Genomic DNA, 19,423 nt, shown 5'->3' on the forward strand with positions numbered 1-19,423 from the left:
GTGCTCTGATCTGCTTGTTAAATGGGACCTGATACTACTTCAACTAGAACTAGAGCCCTGCAGAACTCTCTGGTTGGGGGACATTATGTGGGCAGGGGTTTCTGCTGGTCTTCTGGGGAAGGGGCCTGCTGCATAGGGACTAAGGCAATCTGGACCAAGACAGGCAGTCCTGCCAGAGCACAAGGGTGTAGAACTTGATATAAGTAGGTCAGGCAGTGTTGGCACTGCATTGATTATTGCAGGTGGCTCTTATGCTGAGGCATGGGAGGGGGAAATGGTGCAGAAGGCTCCTTTGTCATTGGAAAGGTGTCTCCCTGATTGCCACCTCTCAGGGCAGTACTCTGGGAAGAGTGAATAATCTCCCCCATGTGTGACCTAGGCATTTTCCATATCATTGTTTCCATACTGAACACATCCAGGTTGTTTGCCTGCCTTCTCTTCAGGAGCAGTGCAGTGCTCTCATGGCTCTAACCCTGCGAAGCCCACTGACTTTTTTTTTAAGATTTTAATTTTTTTTTAAATTTTTTAATTTTTTAATAAACATATAATGTATTTTTATTCCCAGGGGGACAAGTCTGTGAATCGCCAGGTTTACACACTTCACAGCACTCACCATAGCACATACCCTCCCCAATGTCCATAAACCCACCACCCTCTCCCGACACCCCTTCCCCCAGCAACCCTCAGTTTGTTTTGTGAGATTAAGAGTCTCTTATGGTTTGTCTCCCTCCCAATCCCATCTTGTTTCATTTATTCCTTTCCTACCCCCTAAGCCCCCCACGTTGCCTCTCCACTTCCTCATATCAGGGAGATCATATGATAATTGTCGTTCTCTGATTGACTTATTTCGCTCAGCATAATACCCTCTAGTTCCATCCAAATCATCGCAAATGGCAAGATTTCATTTCTTTTGATGGCTGCATAGTATTCCAGTGTGTGTGTGTGTGTGTGTGTGTGTGTACACGTATGTGTGTGTGTATGTATATATATATACACATACACACACATACCACATCTTCTTTATCCATTCATCTGTTGATGGACATCTAAGTTCTTTCCATAGTTCGTCTATTGAGCCCACTGACTTTTAAAATTCTAGTGTTTATGTCCTGATGGTTGCAAGAACTCATGATAATCAGCCCATCTCACTTTCCAGGCAATGGTTTTGGGAAAATATTCTCCCTGTGTATTCGCTTGTGTACTCCTCTCTCTCTCTTTCTCTCTCTCTCTCATCTTTCTCTGCAACCATGGCTCCCTCCCCTCCACAGCACCCAGATTCTCCCCTAAACCATATTCCACACTTCCTACCTTCCTTGATGTAGATCCTTCTCTCCCTTTAGTTGTGGAGTTTGTTCTGTCAGTTTTCAGGTTGATTTCTGGGGTATTTAGATTTGATAGTTATCTAGTTGTGTTCGAGGGAAGAGACAAGCTTAGGGTCCTCCTGCTCTACCACCATCAAAGCTCCTCCCAATTGCCTTTTATTTCTTTTTCTTGTCTGAATGCTGTGGCTAAGAATTCCAGCACTATGCTGAACAGAAGTGGGTAAGAGTGGACATCCTTGTCTTGTTCCTGATGTTAGAGGAAAAGCTCTCAGTTTTTCACCATTGAGTGTGATGTTAACTGTGGGTTTTTCATATATGGTTTTTACTATGTTAAGGCATGTTTCCTCTAAGAGGGATTTGCTGAGAGGGCAGTATTAATCTTACAGGGCCAAGAAAGCATATACATGGAATAAGAAAATTAAGAATAGATTTTAAAATTTTAAAAACCTAAAGATCACTCCTTAAAACTACTTTCTGTAATTTGGAAGATAAGGTGGCATCTTCTAACATAAAAAGAAATCAAGAAAACATTATCCTGAAGTAAACACTGTTAGGTCAGACATATAGCAAATGTTATTTAAAGTAAAATATAGTCTTATTTTTTTAAAGATTTTATTTATTTGATACACACACACAGAGAGAGAGAGAGAGAGAGAGAGAGAGAAATAACACATATACACAAGCTAGGGGAATAGCAGGCAGAGGGAGAGGGAGAAGCATGCTCTCCGCCAAGAAGACAGCCTGACATGGGGCTTAATCCCAGGACCCTAGGATCATGACCTGAGCCAAAGGCAGATGCTTAACTGACTGAAGCATCCAGGCACCCCTAAACTATACCTTTAAATTGCTTCTAAAAAAAACTTCTTCTAATACTTTGTAATTTGGATTTTCCATTACTGATAATGCCTTTCTTCTCCACTAGTGGAAAAAATTTAATTGATTATACAACTAGAAGTCAGCCTACTCCTGAAAACCAGCACAGGCTAAGGACTCATGAGATGGAAGAAGAGACGTCCCTGCAAAAGACATTTTGCCACTAAATGTTCCAAAAAGGTTCATCAAAAGATTCCAGAGATATTTGTTAAAAATTTCACTAAGTCTAAAACGAAGGTGTCATTAATGTACCCTGTTCCTGCATGCATGATGTAGAAGGCAAAGTGATCAGCTAAGACTCAAACTTATATGCAAAAATGTTCTGCAATATAGAACATCAACCACAGATGCTAAAACTGTTTCCACAATTTGCCAACTTCCGTAATACTTATTTAAGGAAATTCCCTCTTAGAAACTGTTTCTAAGTAACATTCAAACTATTGGGGGAAGAGGACGGTAGGGGGGAATTAAGACATTGTCACCATTTTCTATTCCTCCTTTAAGGTATTCCCCTTCACCTCAAGAAGATCTGCCTAAAGTGGGCATAAACGTGTGTAGGGGCCCATGAAGAAAGTTTTTCTATATTACATATCACAATAAACCCCCTAAAGGGCAATGTTATATTCCAGCCCTCTCCCACAACACCCAAGACACAAAGATGTACTCTCTGAGTAATCCCCAAATGGTTCTGGAAAGTGTCAGGCAAAATGTAAACACTCAGCAAACATTATACTGATAAACCTAACTAAATACACTAAATTTAGTGAATTATGTGAAACCATAAACTGAAGAGTCCTTTATTGGCAGGTAAAAGGGAAAAAGTAATTCTGGCCAGCAGCTACCAAAGGAAAGAAGCATCCAATTATGTCCACTTCTGATAAACTGAGTATCCCAACACACCAAAGAAGTCAGTTCAAAGCACAAGGTAGCTGGAAATGTGGAGTCAGCCTCTCCTGGAAGTAAGAAAGACCAGAAGCAGGTAAATGCATAACCAACTTTTGGATAACAGAACTGAGACTTCAAACGTACTACCTTTCCTCAGGGGGAAGAACAGGTGATTGGAGTCTCCAGTAAACCTCTACCAAACATTGGGTCCTTGGATTTGAGAAGAATCTTAAAATAGAGGAAATTCCCAAATACTGCTATATACTTACTGTGAAATATGAAGTAAAACAAGAAGAATAAAAGCATTTAAGGTTTGTCTTCACATACAAAGCCACTGTAACAACCCAGAAACCCAGAATTTCTGGATGGAACTGAATGGACCCACAAGATCAGAGAATAAGGATCCTTTCCTATTTATACTCAACTCAGAGCTCACTCTAGCAAAAGCAGCTCACTGTATAAATAATGGCTTCTAAAGGCAGATGTTGTTAATGACTGCATTTGAGTCCAGCAAAGAAAAGATGATTCATTTGCTATGTGTTAAATTTTAGACTTATGTTGAACAAATGTGACAGATGAAAACTTCAACAGAAAAAGAGAAAAGAAGCTGACCTGTTTTCCCACTTGTTAAAATTAGGTTTTCAAACAAAATAGTCCAAATATAAATGGAGAAATATACTGCTTGGAATACCTTCTAAATGTTTCTGTATATACAAACACAGGAAACCCCTATTTTCTCTGTTGGTACAAGAAGACAATTTTATTTTTAATATGTATGTATGTATGTATGTATATATGTATGTTATGTATTTATTGATTGATTGATTGATTGAGTAGGCTCCACACCCAGGATGAAGCCCAGTGGCTGGGCTTGAACTGACAACCCTGAGATTGAGACCTGGGCTGAGATCAAGAGTCTGATGCTTAACTAACTGAGCCACCCAGGCACCCTAAGACTATTTTTAAAAGTTTTGGCTTAATATAAAATTAGGCAAAGTGAATTAAATAATTAAATAGAAAACAAGTCTAGGTTAAAACACCACAGAAATACTGAGTTGTGACTGCCATTAACTTACTGCATGGCCATACATTTAAAGAGTGGCTATTCTTTCTCTCTCAGAAAGAAACTCATATATCAAATATTTTGAATATCAGGGTCTAAGATTAAAAATCAGGTTTCTGGTGTGCCTGGCAGCTCAGTCAGTAGACCACACACCTCTTGATCTCAGGGTTGTGAGTTTGAGCCCCCCATTAGGTATAGAGATTACTTAAAAATAAAATCTTAAAATAAACAGATATTCAGGTTTCCAAATGCTTATGTCCTTGACTTGCAACCACTCAGTCTGTACATTTCACAGCAACCTAACCCAGCTTGCCTTAAAAGCTAACATGCATACAAGCTACCCAGCTTTGGTTAAATGAAGATTCTGATTCACTACTCTGGAATTAAACCTGACATTTTTTTTTATAAGTCCGTCCATTTTTTTTTAAGATTTTATTTATTTATTTGACAGAGAGAGAGAGAGATCACAAGTAGGAAGAGAGAGAGGCAGAGAGAGAGGAAGGGAAGCAGGCTCCCTGCTTAGCAGAGAGCCCGATGTGGGGCTTGATCCCAGGACCCTGGGATCATGACCTGAGCCGAAGGCAGAGGCTTTAACCCACTGAGCTACCCAGGTGTCCCAGCCCGTCCATTTTTTGTAAGCTATTGGTCTATAGACCACACCCTAAGCAGCAAGGCCCTAACCCATATATCCAAATGGTTAATCGGGATTAAAATATGACAGTGCTCCTATCAGGTGCTGCTGTTGTTAGTGGAAAACATTTTGACAGCAATGGTGCCCCTATTTCTTTCTCCTTCATTTCAGTGATGAAGTCAGTCTTTTTGTGTTCTTGTAATCTCACCCCACTAATCTTCTCCCTCTTCTATTATCTCAGGAATTTAGTTGCAGGTGAAAAGACCCACCTGGATGATGATCATGATTTTTTTGAGTGGGACTGGGGATTGCAAATGGCTGAAGCTCCATTCAGATCTTGCTGCTTGGACAAGAAAAACAAACACTGTCTCCCCTTTTCCACCCAGGATGCTACCAAGAGCATCCTAAAGCAGAAATTTTCAATATTGTGGGTTGCCTGATCTTGGAACATGGACTAAAAAGGATCAGGGAAGGGGTCTGTGATCCTGTGGAGGAAGAGATTCCCGATTCTACTTACATAATTCCAAATCAGCAGCTGGTGACTACCATTCTTAGCAGTCACTTCCCACCCCTGATGCCTAACAAGGTAGACTCTGAACCCATTTTCCTTGGTCAAAAAGAGCAGTGCTTCCAAGAAGCATATTTAGGGATCTATATATATTTATTAGCTCCTAGAAAAAAGAATCCAGGATTAGACTTTCAGACACCCATTACCAAACATACACTTTAACAAAGGTATTATGTATGACAGAAGAAGACTGCTGCCTATAATGTTTGTTCATTCATTTCTTTATTCAATATATACTGAATGTTACTGAGCACCTACCATATTCCGTATTGGGTAGAAGATAAAGATAGAGTGAACAATTCCTACTCTCATGAATCTTGCATTCTAACAACACATACTTAACCAATATACAACATCCTAATTCTGCATACATTATGAATTGTAATTGCAATAAAGGCTATAAAGAAAAGTACAGGGGACTACGGAAGTATGTAACAGGGGATACTAATCCCAAGAATTAGGGAAAGCTTCTCTAAGAAAATGACATTTAGGACTGACTCTGATGGGTAAATAAATTCAACCTTGAAAAAAAGTGGCCAAAAAATATATTACATGCACTGGGAAACATGTGCAGTCTCTCTGAGCAGCTGTGAGAAAATAAAAGCCAAGGAAACTAACTATAGTGAGCAAAGGGGCAGAATCCAAAAGGATATTTAAAGTATGAACTCAATTATTTCTAAAATGTAGAGAAAAATGACAAATATATGAAAATGTTAAATTGTTGCAACCTTGCCCTGATAAGATTGTGAATAATTATTTTTCTTATGTAAACTTACCAAGTTTTACTGACCATAATTCTTACAGTAAAAAAAAAAAAAAAAGGCCATTTCCCCAAATACAACATGGTAATGGCTCCCTTGTCCCCTTGCGTCATGCAACCTTTCCATCACTACACACATTTACTTATAGGATACATCCTGCACCCCAAACCTATTCTTTGACCCTCAATCCTACTACCCAAGCTTAAGTTTAAGGACCACTTTTTTTTTTTTTAAGATTTTTTATTTATTTATTTGACAGACAGAGATCACAAGTAGGCAGAAAGTCAGGCAGAGAGAGAGGAGGAAGCAGGCTACCCGCTGTGCAGAGAGCCCGATGTGGGGCTCGATCCCCAGACCCTGAGACCATGACCTGAACCGAAGGCAGAGGCTTTAACCCACTGAACCACCCAGGTGCCCCTTAAAGACCATATTTTTTTTTTAAGAGTTTATTTATTTATTTGACAGACAGAGATCACAAGTAGGCAGAGAGGCAGGCAGAGAGAGAGGAAAGGAAGCAGGCTCCCTGCCGAGCAGAGAGCCCGATGCGGGGCTCCATCCCAGGACCCTGAGATCATGACCTGAGCCAAAGGCAGAGGCTTTAACCCACTGAGCCACCCAGGCGCCCCAAGGACCACTTTTAACTGCCCTTCAGTACTAGGCCAATCCATACTGGCTAGTGTTAGTTCATTTTCTAGTGGAAAATACCACTAAGAATATTGATACCCAATGAGAAGAATGATATCTTTAAAAATCTAATTAGCTCATCAATACTTTAGCTCCTAAGTTTATAATGTACTTATAGAGGCAGGAATGGAAAAACAGCAAGTAAATATAACCATGGCAGATAATTACACTTAATGTCTACTGGCTCTTACTCTATAGTTTCTCTTAGTCTGCAAACCCCTAAGTTTGGACTTCAAGCACTTTCATATTGTGAATTTATGCATGTTCAGAATATTACATAACAACCCAATTGTATCTAAGTTCAAAGATTTCAATAGATTAAAAAAGCATCTTCAAAGCTTAGTGTCTGAGGTTTTCAACATTGCAGGGGTCTGGAGTTTTCAAAAGATAGACAGCTGTGCTGCACAGCTATCAGAGAAAAGATTCTGTTAATGAGACCATAAGAAATCCAAAGATGTCCTCAGCACAGAGCTTGAGAGAATTCCAGAATTCAAATGTTCGGATGATTTACCCTAACTTTAAAGTAAAGTGTATATTTACAAGCTCTCCTACCTGACAGTTTTTCTGACAACAAATTTTACCCGATTTGCTCTCTTTTATCTAGTTCTCCTTCTTTTGTCTTCCCCTCGTGTCCCCAAGCTAAAACTGAATTTCTATATACTGAAAACCCAAGATATTATGATAAACTGAAAACCCAAGTTATTATGATAAACATCAGATATGGATTTAAACAAATAATCAAAATTTACTAAGTGCTACTATGTTTCCAAATTTACTGTTTATTAAAAATCACCTAACTTTGAAGTACGTAAAGAATGGAAGACACAAAATGATTCAGTATAAACATAAGATATCACAGTGATTTCACTGTGATACACTGGCACTAGATTCCAAAGATATATCTTTTAGACTCTCCACTACAACAGAATTCACTACTTTTCAATATCCAATACATCATATCCAACTTAAACTTACCTGTATGACTTATAATGCAAACTGAAACCTTCCAAACCAGCCATTCCAAATGTTCTTATTAAATGCTACTCAAGCACTTTTTTACTGAAGTACAGTTGACATACAACATTTTATTAGTTTCAGGTGTACAACATGGTAATTTGAAGATTCTATACATTGCCAAATGCTCACCACAAGTGTAGTAAACCATCTGTCACCAAAGTTGTTACAATGTTGTTGACTATATTACCCTTGCTGTACCTTTCATACCTGTGACTTATTTTAGAACTAGACATTTGCACCTCTTTATCATCTTCACCCATTTCACCCATCACCTGACCCCCTTCACTCCAGCAACCAGCAGTTTGTTCTCTATGAGTCTGTTTCTGGTTTTGCCTATTTCTTTTTTAGATTCTACATGTAAGAGAAATTGTATAGTATTTGTCTTTTTCTGACTTCTTTTACTTAGCAGAATACCCCCTACATCCATGCAGGCTGTCACAAACGGAAGATCTCATTCCTTTTTATGGCTGAGTAATATATATACACAACATCTTCTTTATCCATTCATCTATGATGTTCATCTATGAACATCTATGTTATTGCATTCCTCAGTGAAATATCCAGAAGGGGAATTAATAGGTCATGTGGTATTTTTTTTTTAAATAGGTTCCATGCCCAGTGTGGAGCCCAGTGTGGGGCTTGAACTCATGACCCTGAGATTAAGACCTAAGTTGAGATAACATGTGGCATTTCTATTTTTAATTTTTTGAGAAATCTCCATACTTTTTTCCATAGTGGATGTGCCAATTTACACCTCCACAAACAGCACATATGGGTTCCCTTTCTTCCACATCCTTACCAATACTTGTTATTTCTTGCCTTATTGATACTAGCTATCCTGACCATTGTGAGGTTATCTATCATCATGGTAGTGATTTGCATTTCCCTGATGATTAGTGATGTTGAGCATCTTTTCAACTGTTTTCTAGTCACCTCTATTTCTTCTTTGGAAAAAATGTCTAGTCAGGTCCTCTGCCCATTTTAATCAGATAATTTGTTTCTTGATATTGAGTTTTAAGAGCTCTCTATGTATTTTGGATATTGATCCCTTACCAAATATACCAGTTGCAAATACTTTCTCTCATTTACTAGGCTGCTTTTTGTTTTCCTGACTGTTTCCTTCACTATGCAAAAGTGTTTTATATTGGTGTAATCCCAATACTTTATTTTGCTCTTGTCTCCCTTTCCTGAAGAGAGAGAACCAGAAAAATATTGCTAAGGCCAATATCTAAGAGTTTACTGCCCAGTTTTTTTTAAAGTTTTTGGTTTAGGTCTTACATTTAGGTCTATAATCCATTTTGAGTTTATTCTTAAATGAACTGAATATTAATAAACTTGGTATAAAAAAGTAACCCAGGGTGGCCTGTGTGGCTGAGAGGGTTAAAGCCTCTGCCTTCAGCTCAGGTCATGATCCCAGAGTCCTGGGATCGAGCCACGCATCAGGCTCTCTGCTCAGCGGTGACTCTGCTTCCTTCCTCTCTCTCTGCCTCTCTGCCTACTTGTGATCTCTGTCTGTCAAATAAATAAATAAAAAATCTTAAAAAAAAAAAAAAAGCCCAGTTTCATCCTTTTGCTATCTAGTTCTCCCATTACCATTTATTGAAGAGACGGTCTTTTCCTGACTGTGTATTTTTTGCCTTCTTTGCTGAGATTAATTGACCAAATAAGTGGGTTTATTTCTGGGTTCTCTATTCTATTCTCTATTCTACTCTACTGACCTATGTGTCTATTTCTGTGTCAGTGCCAGTATACTGTTTTGATTACTATACTTTTGTAGTATAGTTTGAAATCTCCATCTTTGTTCTTCTTTCTCAAGATTGCTTTGGCTATGAACAGATGTTGGCAAGGATATGGAGAAAGAGGAACCCTCTTACACTGTTGGTGGGAATGCAAACTGGTACAGCCACTCTGGAAAACAGTATGGAGATTCCTCAGAAAGCTAAAAATAGAACTAGCCTTTCACCCAGCAAATGTACTACTGGGTATTTATCCAAAGGATACAAAAAATAGTGAGCCAAAAGGGCACAGGTACCCCAGTGTTTATAGCAGCAATGTTCACAATAGCCAAAATATAGAAAGAACCCAGATAAATTGGTAAAGAAGATGTGGTGTATATATATACATATATATATATGTATATGGCAAGATTTCATTCTTTTTGATGGCTGAGTAATTCCATTATATGTTTATGATATATATATGTATATATACATATATATGGAATATATGGAATTCCATATATATGTTTGTGTATATATATATGTATATATATATATATCATAAACATATAATGGAATTACTCAGCCATCAAAAAGAATGAAATCTTGCCATTTGCAATGATGTGGATGGAACTAGAGGGCATTATGCTACATGAAATAAGTCAGTCAGAGAAAGACAAATACATGATTTCACTCATATGTGGAATTTAAGAAACAAAACAGATAAACATAGGGGAAGGGAAGGAAAACTAAGATAAAAACAGAAGAAGGCAAACCATAAGCGACTCTTTAACTATAAGGAACAAATTGAGTTGCTGGAGGGGAGGTGGGTAGGGGATGGTGTAACTGGGTGATGGGCATTAAGGAGGGCACTTGATGTAATGAGCACTAGGTGTTATACACAACTAATGAATCACTAAATACTACCCCTGAAACTAACAATACACTGCATGCTAACTAAATTGAAGTTAAATTAAAAAAAAAAAAAAAAGATTGTTTTGGCTATGCTGGGTCTTTTTTGGCTCCATACAAATTTTAGGATTATTTGTTCTAATTCTGTGAAAACCACTAATGGTATTCTGATACAGATTGCACTGACTCTACAGACTGCAGTAATATGGACATTTTAACAATATTAATTTTTCTAACCCATGAGCATGAAATATCTTCCCATTTGTGTCATCAATTTCTTTCATCAATGGCTTATGTTTTTCAGAGTACAGGTCTTTCACCTCCTTGGTAAAATGTATTATGTACTTTACTCTTTTTGGTACAATTGTAAATGAGGCTGTTTTCTTATTTCCTCTTTTTGCTACTTCACTATTAGTGTAAAGAAATGCAACAGATTGGGGCGTCTGGGTGGCTCAGTTAGTTAAGCATCTGCCTTCGGCTCAGGTCATGATCCCAGGGTCCTGGGATCAAGCCCCATATCAGGCTTTCCGCTCAGTGGAGAGCCCACCTCTCCCTCTCCTTCTGCCTGCTTCTCTGCCTGCTTATACACACTCTTACGCTCTCTCTCTCCCTGCCCTCTGTCAAATAAATAAATAAAATCTATTAAAAAAGAGAAAGAAATGCAACAGATTTCTGTATATTAATTTTTGTATCCTGCAAATTTACTGAACTTACTAGTTCTAATTAACTTTTTCATGGAGTCTCTAGGGCTTTTAAAAATTATTATTATTTTAGGTCCAGTATGGTTAACATATAGTGTTATATTTGTTTCAGGTGTGCATTACAGTGATTCAACAATTCCATAGATTACCAAGTGCACATCACGATAAGCACACTCCCTAATCTCCATCTCCTATTTCCCACATCCTCCCACCCACTTCCCCTTTGGTAATCATTAGTTTGTTCTCTATAGTTCAGAGTTTGCTTCTTGGTTTGTGCCGCTCTTTTCTTTCCCTTTGCTCATTTGTTTTATTTCTTAAATTCCACATGATTGAAATCATACGGTATCTGTCTTTCTCTGACTCATTTTGCTTAGCAATATACTCTCTAGCTCCATCCATGTTGTTGCAAATGGCAAGGTTTCTTTCTATTTTATGGAGGATTAATATTCCATTATAAATATATACCACATCTTCTTTATCCATTCATCTATCAATGGGCACTTGGGTTGCTTCTGTAATTTGGATATCATAAATAAGGTTGCAATAAACAGAGGGGTACATGTATCTGTTTGAATCAGTATTTTTGTATTTTTTCTGTCAATACTCAGTAGTACTGGATCATAGGGTATTTCTATTTTTAACTTTTTGAAGACCCTCCATATTGTTTCCACAGTAGTAACATCAGTTCACATTCCCACCAATAGTACAAAAGGGTTCCCCTTTCTCCACATCTTTGTCAGTACTTGTTGTTTCCTGTGTTTTTGATTTTAGCCATTCTGATAGATATAAGAAAGTATCTCACTGTAGTTTTTTTTTTTAAGCTTTTATTTATTTTTAGAGAGAACAAGTAGGGGGAGGGACAGAGGGAGATGGAGAGAGAGAAAATCTCAAGCTGACTTGCACTGAGAATGGAGCCTCACACAGGGCTTGATCCCACGGCCCTGAGATCATAACCTGAGCCGAAATCAAGCATTGGACACTTAATTGACTGAGCCGCCCAGACAACTCCCACTGCAGTTTTGATTTGCATTTCCCTGAAGATGATGATGTTGAGCATATTTTCATGTGTCTGTTAGTCATCTGTATGTCTTCTTTGGAGAAATGTCTATTCATTTGTTCTGCTCATTTTTAAACTGAATTATTTGTTCTTTGGGTGTTGAGTTGTATAAGTTCTTCAGACATTTTGGGTACTAACCCTTTATTGGTATGCAAGTATCTTCTCCCATTCAGTAGGTTGCCTTTTAGTTTGCTGTTTCTTTCACTGTGCAGAAGCTTTCTGATGTAGTCCCAACAGTCTATTTCTTATTTCCCTTGCCTCAGGAGACATCTAGAAAAATGTTACTACAGCCAATGTCAGAGAAATCACTGCCTCTGCTCTGTTCTAGGAGTTTCATAGCTTCAGGTCTTGTACTAGGTTTGTTTTTTTTTTTTTTTAAGATTTTATTTATTTATTTGACAGACAGAGATCACAAGTAGGCAGAGAGGCAGGCATAGAGAGAGAAAGGAGGAAGCAGGCTCCTTGCAGAGCAGAGAGCCTGATGCGGGACTCGATCCCAGGACCCTGAGATCATGACCTGAGCCGAAGGCAGAGGCTTAACCCACTGAGCCACCCAGGAGCCCTTGTACTAGGTTTTTAATCCATTTTGCATCTATTTTTGTGTATGGTATAAGAAAGTGGTCTGGTTTTACTCTTCTGCATAGAGCTAACCAGTTTTCCCAACACCATTTGCTGGACTCTTTTTCCCATTGCATATTCTTTTCACGTTTGTTGATGATTAATTTGACCATACACTTGTGGGCTTATCTTTGGGTTTTCTATTCTGTTCTATTGACCTATGTGTCCATTTTTGTGACAGTACCATACTGTTTTGATTACTACAGCTTTGTTAGTCTGGCACTTGATGTCTGGAATTATGACACCTCCAGCTTTTCTTTTTCAAAATTACTTTGGCTATCCTGGGTGTTCGCAGTTCCATACAAATTTTAGTGTTTTTGTATTTCTGTAAAAAATGCTGTTGCTATTTTGATAAGGATTGCATTAAATGTATAGATTACTTTGAGTAGTATAGACATTTTAACAATATTTGCTCTTCCAACCCATAAACATGGAATGTCATTCCACTTTTTTGTGTCATCTTCAATTTCTTTCAACAATGTTCTACAGTTTTCAGAGTACAGGTCTTTCTCACCTCTTTAGTTAGTTATTTACTCTAGTTAGATATTCCTAGGTATCTTGTGATCTTTGGTGCAATTGTAAATGGGATTATTTTCTTAATTTCGCTTTCTGATGCTTTATTATTAGTGTATAGAAATGCAAAAGATTTCTGCACATTGATTTTGTATCCTATGGCTTTACTGAATTCATTTATCAGTTCTAGTACTTTTTTGGTTGAGTCTTTCAGGTTTTCTACATATAGTACCATGTTATCTGTGAATAGTGAAAGTTTTACTTCTTCCTTACCAATCTGAATGCCTTTTATTTCTTTTTGTTGTCTGACTGCTGTGGCTGGATCTTTCAGCACTATGCTGAATAAAAGTGGAAAGAGTGGATATCCTAGTTTGTTCTTGATCACAGAGAAAATGCATTTGGCTTTTCAACAATATGATGTTAGCTATGGGTCGGTCATATATGGCCTTCATTATGCTGAGGTATGTTCCCTCTAAACCTACTCTGTTTAGAGTTTATCATGAATGGATGTTGAATTTTGTCAAATGGTTTTTCTACATTTATTGAAATGATATGGTTTTTATCCTTCATCTTGTTAATGTGTTGTAACACAGTGATGGATGTGCAGGTATTGAACCATGTTAGCATCCCTGGAATAAATCCTACTTGATCATGGTAAATAATCTGTTTAATGTATTGTTGAATTTGGTTTGCAAATATTTTGTTGAAAACTTTTGCATTTATGTTCATCAGGGATATTAGCCTGTAATTTTCTTTTTTTATAGTGTCTTAGTCTGGTTTTGGTTTCAGGGTAATGCTGGCCTCACAGAATGAATCTGGAAAGCTTTTTTCCCTTTTCTATTTTTTTGTCATATTTTTTAAAGGATAGGCATTAATCTTTAAATGTGTAGTACAATTCACCTGTAAAGCCATCTGGTCCTAAACTTTTTTTGTTGGTAGCTTTTAAATTGTCAATTCAATTTCATTACTGTTAATTGGTCTATTCAGGTTTTCTCTTTCCTCCTAATTCAATTGTGAAAGACTATATATTTCTACCAATTTATCCATTTCTTCTAGGTTGTCCAATTTTGGCATATAATTGGTCACAGCGGTCTCCTATTATCATGGTATCTCTATGGTGTTGGTTTTAATTCTCCTCTTTCATTTCTAATTTTTGAGTCCTTTTTTTCTTGATAAGTTTGGCTAAAGGTTTATCAATTTTATCTTTCCAAAGAACAAACTCTTAGTTTCACTGATCTTTTCTATTGTTTTTGTAGTTTCCATTTTCATTTATTTCCACTCTCATCTTTACTATTTCCTTCCTTCTACTAACTCTGGGCTTTTTCTTTTGCTAATTCCTTTAGGTATAAGGTTAGATTGAGATCTTCCTTGTTTCTTGAGGTAGGCCTGTATTATTATAAACTTCACTCTTAAAACTTCTTTTGTGGGAGTCCTGGGTGGCTCAGTCAGTTAACCATCTGCCTTCAGCTCAGGTCATGATACCAGGGTCCTGGAATCAAATCCCACACTGGGCTCCTTGCTCAGGGGGAGCCTGCTTCTTCCTCTGCCTGCTGCTGCCCCTATTTGTGCTCTCAATCTCTCTGACAAATAAATAAATAAAAACTTAAAAAAAACTCATTTTTTTGAGTTCTTCTTTGATGTTTCTGTTGACCCATTGGTTATTTAGGAGCATGTTGTTTAGCCTCCATGTGTTTATGGGCCTTTTCCAGTCCTTTTCTTGTAACTGATTGCTGGTTTCATAGTGTTGTGAATGAAAAGGATGCTTAATATGAATTCAATTTTATTAAATTTGCTGAGACTTGTTTTGTGGCCTAATATGTGATCCTGAAAAATGTTCAATGTGTACTTGAAAGGAATGTGCATTCTGCTGGTTTGGGATAGCATGTTTATATATATATGTGTTTATATATATATTTATATATACATTTATATTTTATACATATATAAAGTTTATATATATATATATATAAACTTTAACAGATATATGTTTATAGATAGATAGTAATATCTCTATCTTTTTTCTGTTCAGCTTGAGTGCTTTCCATTATCCTGTCTTCCAGATTACTGATCCATTCTTCTGTACCTTCTAATCTGCTGTTGATTCCCTCTAGTGAATTTTTCACTTCAGTTATTGTATTCTAAAACTCTTATAGGTTCTTTTTATATTTTCTCTCTCTTTGCTGGTGTCCTCACTGAGCTCATCCACTTTTCTCTCAAGTCAGGTGAGTAACATTATGACCATTACTTTGAAATCTTTATAAGATTGCTTATCTCCATTTCATTCTGTTCTTAAGTTTTGCCTTGTTCTTTTATTTGAAGCGTATTTCTTTGTCTCCTCATTTTGTTTGGTTTTCTTTGTTTCTATGAATTAAGGAAAACAATCACATCTCCCAGTCTTGAAGGAGCAGCTTCATGAAGGAATATCCTCAGCGTAGACTCTGAGTGCCTAGAAGTTTTGGCTGGCCAACTGGAGCTGCAGCTGAAGCAGGATGGGTCAGTAGTCCTAGGACACATCGTATCGAAGCCACCCCCACAAGGATGGCTAGAGTTGGAGTAGGCACAGTATAGGGCATTCCATGCCAAAGGCCCTGGTGAGACAGCTGGAGGTAGGACAGGCATAGGCAAGGGCTCTCTGCACCGGGGTGCCCTTTTGGGATAGCTGGAACTCAAGTGGTGCTCAAGCATTTATCAAGTGTTTACGAGTTGAGAAAGGCAGGGATTCCTTAGGATGTGTGGTAGAGCTCTGGAAGTTGTGGGGTGGAAGTCAGTGGGTAAAACATAATTGGTAAATGTAGAAGATTTATCAATATTTCTTTTGGCATCAATAATTAATGCATGCCACTGCTTTTGATATGGAATGAAACCCTAAATTAATTTAAGGGGAAAACCAGGGAACTGGGTTGGGAGTATATTAATAAAGCTAGGTTCTAGTTCTTTTTTTTTTTTTTTTTTTTAGATTTTATTTATTTATTTGTTAGAGAGAGAGAGAGCATGAGCACAGGCAGACAGAGTGGTAGGCAGAGGCAGAGGGAGAAGCAGGCTCCCCGCTAAGCAAGGAGCCCGATGTGGGACTCGATCCCAGGACGCTGGGATCATGACCTGAGCCGAAGGCAGCCGCTTAACCAACTGAGCCACCCAGGTGTCCCGCTAGGTTCTAGTTCTAACTCACTTAATATTTATGTGATCTAAAGCTGGTGACTGAACTTCTCTAGGCCTCAGCTGTCTCAGTCTTGAATAAACCAGTGGTTTTCAACTGGGAGAGACACTGCCACCCACAGAACATTTGGAAATTTCTGGCATCATTTTTGGTTGTCATAACTAGCAGTGCTACTACTGGCATTTAGAGGCCAGGGACAGGGCTAAACATCTTACAATGTGCAGGACAGCCCACCATAATATAGGATTATCCAGCTCAAAATGTCAACAGTGCCAATGTTGAGAAACCATTTCTTATAATGCCTTTCAACTCTAAAATTCTATAAGCTCAACTCTGTATAAGTTGAGAGGGGGTAAATATTACCTTGGAGGATTGAAAACTTAATACAAAATGATTAAATGAGTTGTTGAGATCACCGTGTACATCAGTGACAAAAATCTGGATCTCCTGATAACTAGTCCAGTTACTGAGCAATTAGATTTGGCCTATAACATAGTTTCCTCTTCCAGAGAAGTCCAACATGAACAATATTTAAGAGAAGAGGAAATTTTTTTTAAGTATCTTACCTATACAGGTCTGTAATGAGACAGATTCCAAATTTTGGCTCTCCAATGAATGAGCAGTTAACACTTTCAGACTTTCCAGATTTCAACTAACTTAATTAATGATTTAAAATGAGTATGAATATAATCTATGAGAGAGTTGGAGACCCAGAATTTAATGCCCATAAAGCTCTGGTTTAATACCCAACATATGGTTTGTTATAGCATTTTTTGAAAACTATATACTCTTTGGGTCTTAAAACAGAGGTATTTTGGTAAGTTTCAGAATGCTTTCCTTCATACTCCCCTACTTTTTCTTCATATACCAAAAAACAACAGCAGCAACAAAAATGTCCTTCATGTGAAGGGTAGCTAACATTACATGGCACACTGATCTCAGGACATGAAATTCTGTCACCTCATCTCACTGTTGGGGAAAAGGCAACACTAAAACTCTCAGGTAGAACAGCCTATGAAACATGGACATATATTCATTCATATGGCATTTTATTATCCCAAACTCCTCCATTCTTACCAGCTATTTATCTAATAAGATGTTTATTTTTAATGTAAACTGAATGACTTATATTGGCAGCCCCTTTACTTAAAGATATGCTGAAATTCCCACCAACGTTTCGTATTACTCAAAGCTTGCTGGTTAAGACATGAAAATTTCCCCAATAAGAGGTCTAACCTTTTCTTTTCTTTTCTTTAGATTTTTATTTATTTGTCAGAGAGAGAGTATGTGTGTGTGTGCACACAAGCAGGGGGATCAGCAGGCAGAGGGAGAAGCAGACTCCCCCCTGAGCAGGGAGCCCAATGAGGGACTCAATCCCAGGACCCTGAGATCATGACCTGAGCAGAAGGCAGACACTTAACAACTGAGCCACCCAGGTGTCCTGAGGTCTTTTTCTACAAATATCACTGAACCACTTTTTAAATCCTGGAATTTCAAAGAGAAATTTTTCTTCTTTACTCTTGAAACTTAAAATTAGTTTTTGTTTTTTGGGTTTTTTTTTTTTTTTTTTTTAAGAAAAATTCAGGACACCATCTGTACCTTAGTCGAAATATGTTCCCTACATAGAAAAAAATAAATTTAAAAACTGGCTATCTCATCAAAATAAACCATCAGGGAAGCTTTAATACAATTATGTTCCTCTCATTAGTACTGTTACCTGAAGTTTTGGAGAATTAGAGATCTAATGAAATTCTAGAACCCAAAGGGAATAAAGCAAAGTAAAGAATGGTAACTGTTTACATCTGTATAGCACTTTATAATTTATACTACCACTTTCACTCATGATCTCATCTGATCCATGTAACAATCCTATAAAATGGGTATTATAATGATCTCACTATAGATTAAGAGAATAATTCTCAAATATATTAGGAGACAATTATAACTTTAAAATTTCAAAGTATCAGAGATCAAAGTGAAAACCAGGTCTTTGAGCTCCAAATTACTTTAAAATAAAGATTAGGGGCACCTGGGTAGTGACTCAGTGGGTTAAGCCTCTGCCTTCAGCTCAGGTCATGATTTCAGGGTCCTGGGATAGAGCCCCACGTCGGCCTCTGTGCTCAGCAGGGAGCCTACTTCCCCCTCTCCCTCTGCCTACTTGTTATCTCTCTCTCTGTCAAATAAATAAGTAAAATCTTTAAAAATAAAATAAAATAAAATGAAGATTAAGAAACATACAAATTAGACCATGGCTTCTCATCTATTCAGGCTATAATATGTTTGAACAGAAATATTTATCAGCCCGCATCTAAAATAGCTAGTGAAGCTCCCAAACCCGCAATTAAAGAACAGACACTTCCTTATGCCACATTGTTCTCTCATGAATGAATATCTGTGTAACTATATCTATATACCTATTTCAAGAATTATGCTAGGCATAAGACAAATTATCTACCCTCAAACTACAAACTACTTGAAGAGTCAAGACACACAAATAGGAAAATACACTGTCATTGGTAACTTAAATTAATAGGTCAATCTAACATCCAAAGTTATGATTCAAATTAGACTATAATTAGGGTAAACCAAGTTTTGTGGAGTCTAAAGTGGATATAATTTTGAGTCCCTCATTAGGAAAAGAAGAACAAAATTATGAATACAAAATTAGGTAATAAGTGAATATTTATTAAGAATGAGAACAGGGCGCCTGGGTGGCTCAGTTGGTTAGGTGACTGCCTTTGGCTCAGGTCATGATCCTAAGGTTCCGGGATCAAGTCCCCCATCAGGATCCCTGCTCCACAGGGAGTCTGCTTCTCCCTCTGACCCTCCCCCTTCTCATGCTCTCTCTCTCTCTCTCATTTTCTCTCTCAAATAAATAAATAAAATCTTTAAAAAAAGAGAATGAGAACAAAAATCACAAAAAAATACAAATTTTAAAAGATG

The 19,423-nt window shown here is 37.5% G+C and overlaps 1 protein-coding gene across 2 annotated transcripts in view; it reads right to left on the minus strand.

Annotated features, from left to right (window-relative positions):
* LOC111153812 (junctional adhesion molecule 3) overlaps positions 1 to 19,423 on the minus strand; it is a 98,642-nt gene that overhangs the window by 65,206 nt on the left and 14,013 nt on the right. Inside the window, exon 1 of one of the 2 annotated variants that reach the window (XM_022513060.1) lies at positions 5,044 to 5,104. The exons of the other annotated variant lie outside the window; for it this stretch is intronic. Coding sequence (XP_022368768.1) covers positions 5,044 to 5,104 — 61 coding nt within the window. Of the gene's footprint in view, positions 1 to 5,043; positions 5,105 to 19,423 lie in introns of those variants that run through there. 2 annotated transcript variants of the gene reach the window in all.

This window comes from Enhydra lutris, unplaced genomic scaffold, assembly GCF_002288905.1.
Source record: "Enhydra lutris kenyoni isolate GAN:26980312 unplaced genomic scaffold, ASM228890v2 scaffoldscaffold34, whole genome shotgun sequence".
Lineage (NCBI taxonomy): Eukaryota > Metazoa > Chordata > Mammalia > Carnivora > Mustelidae > Enhydra > Enhydra lutris.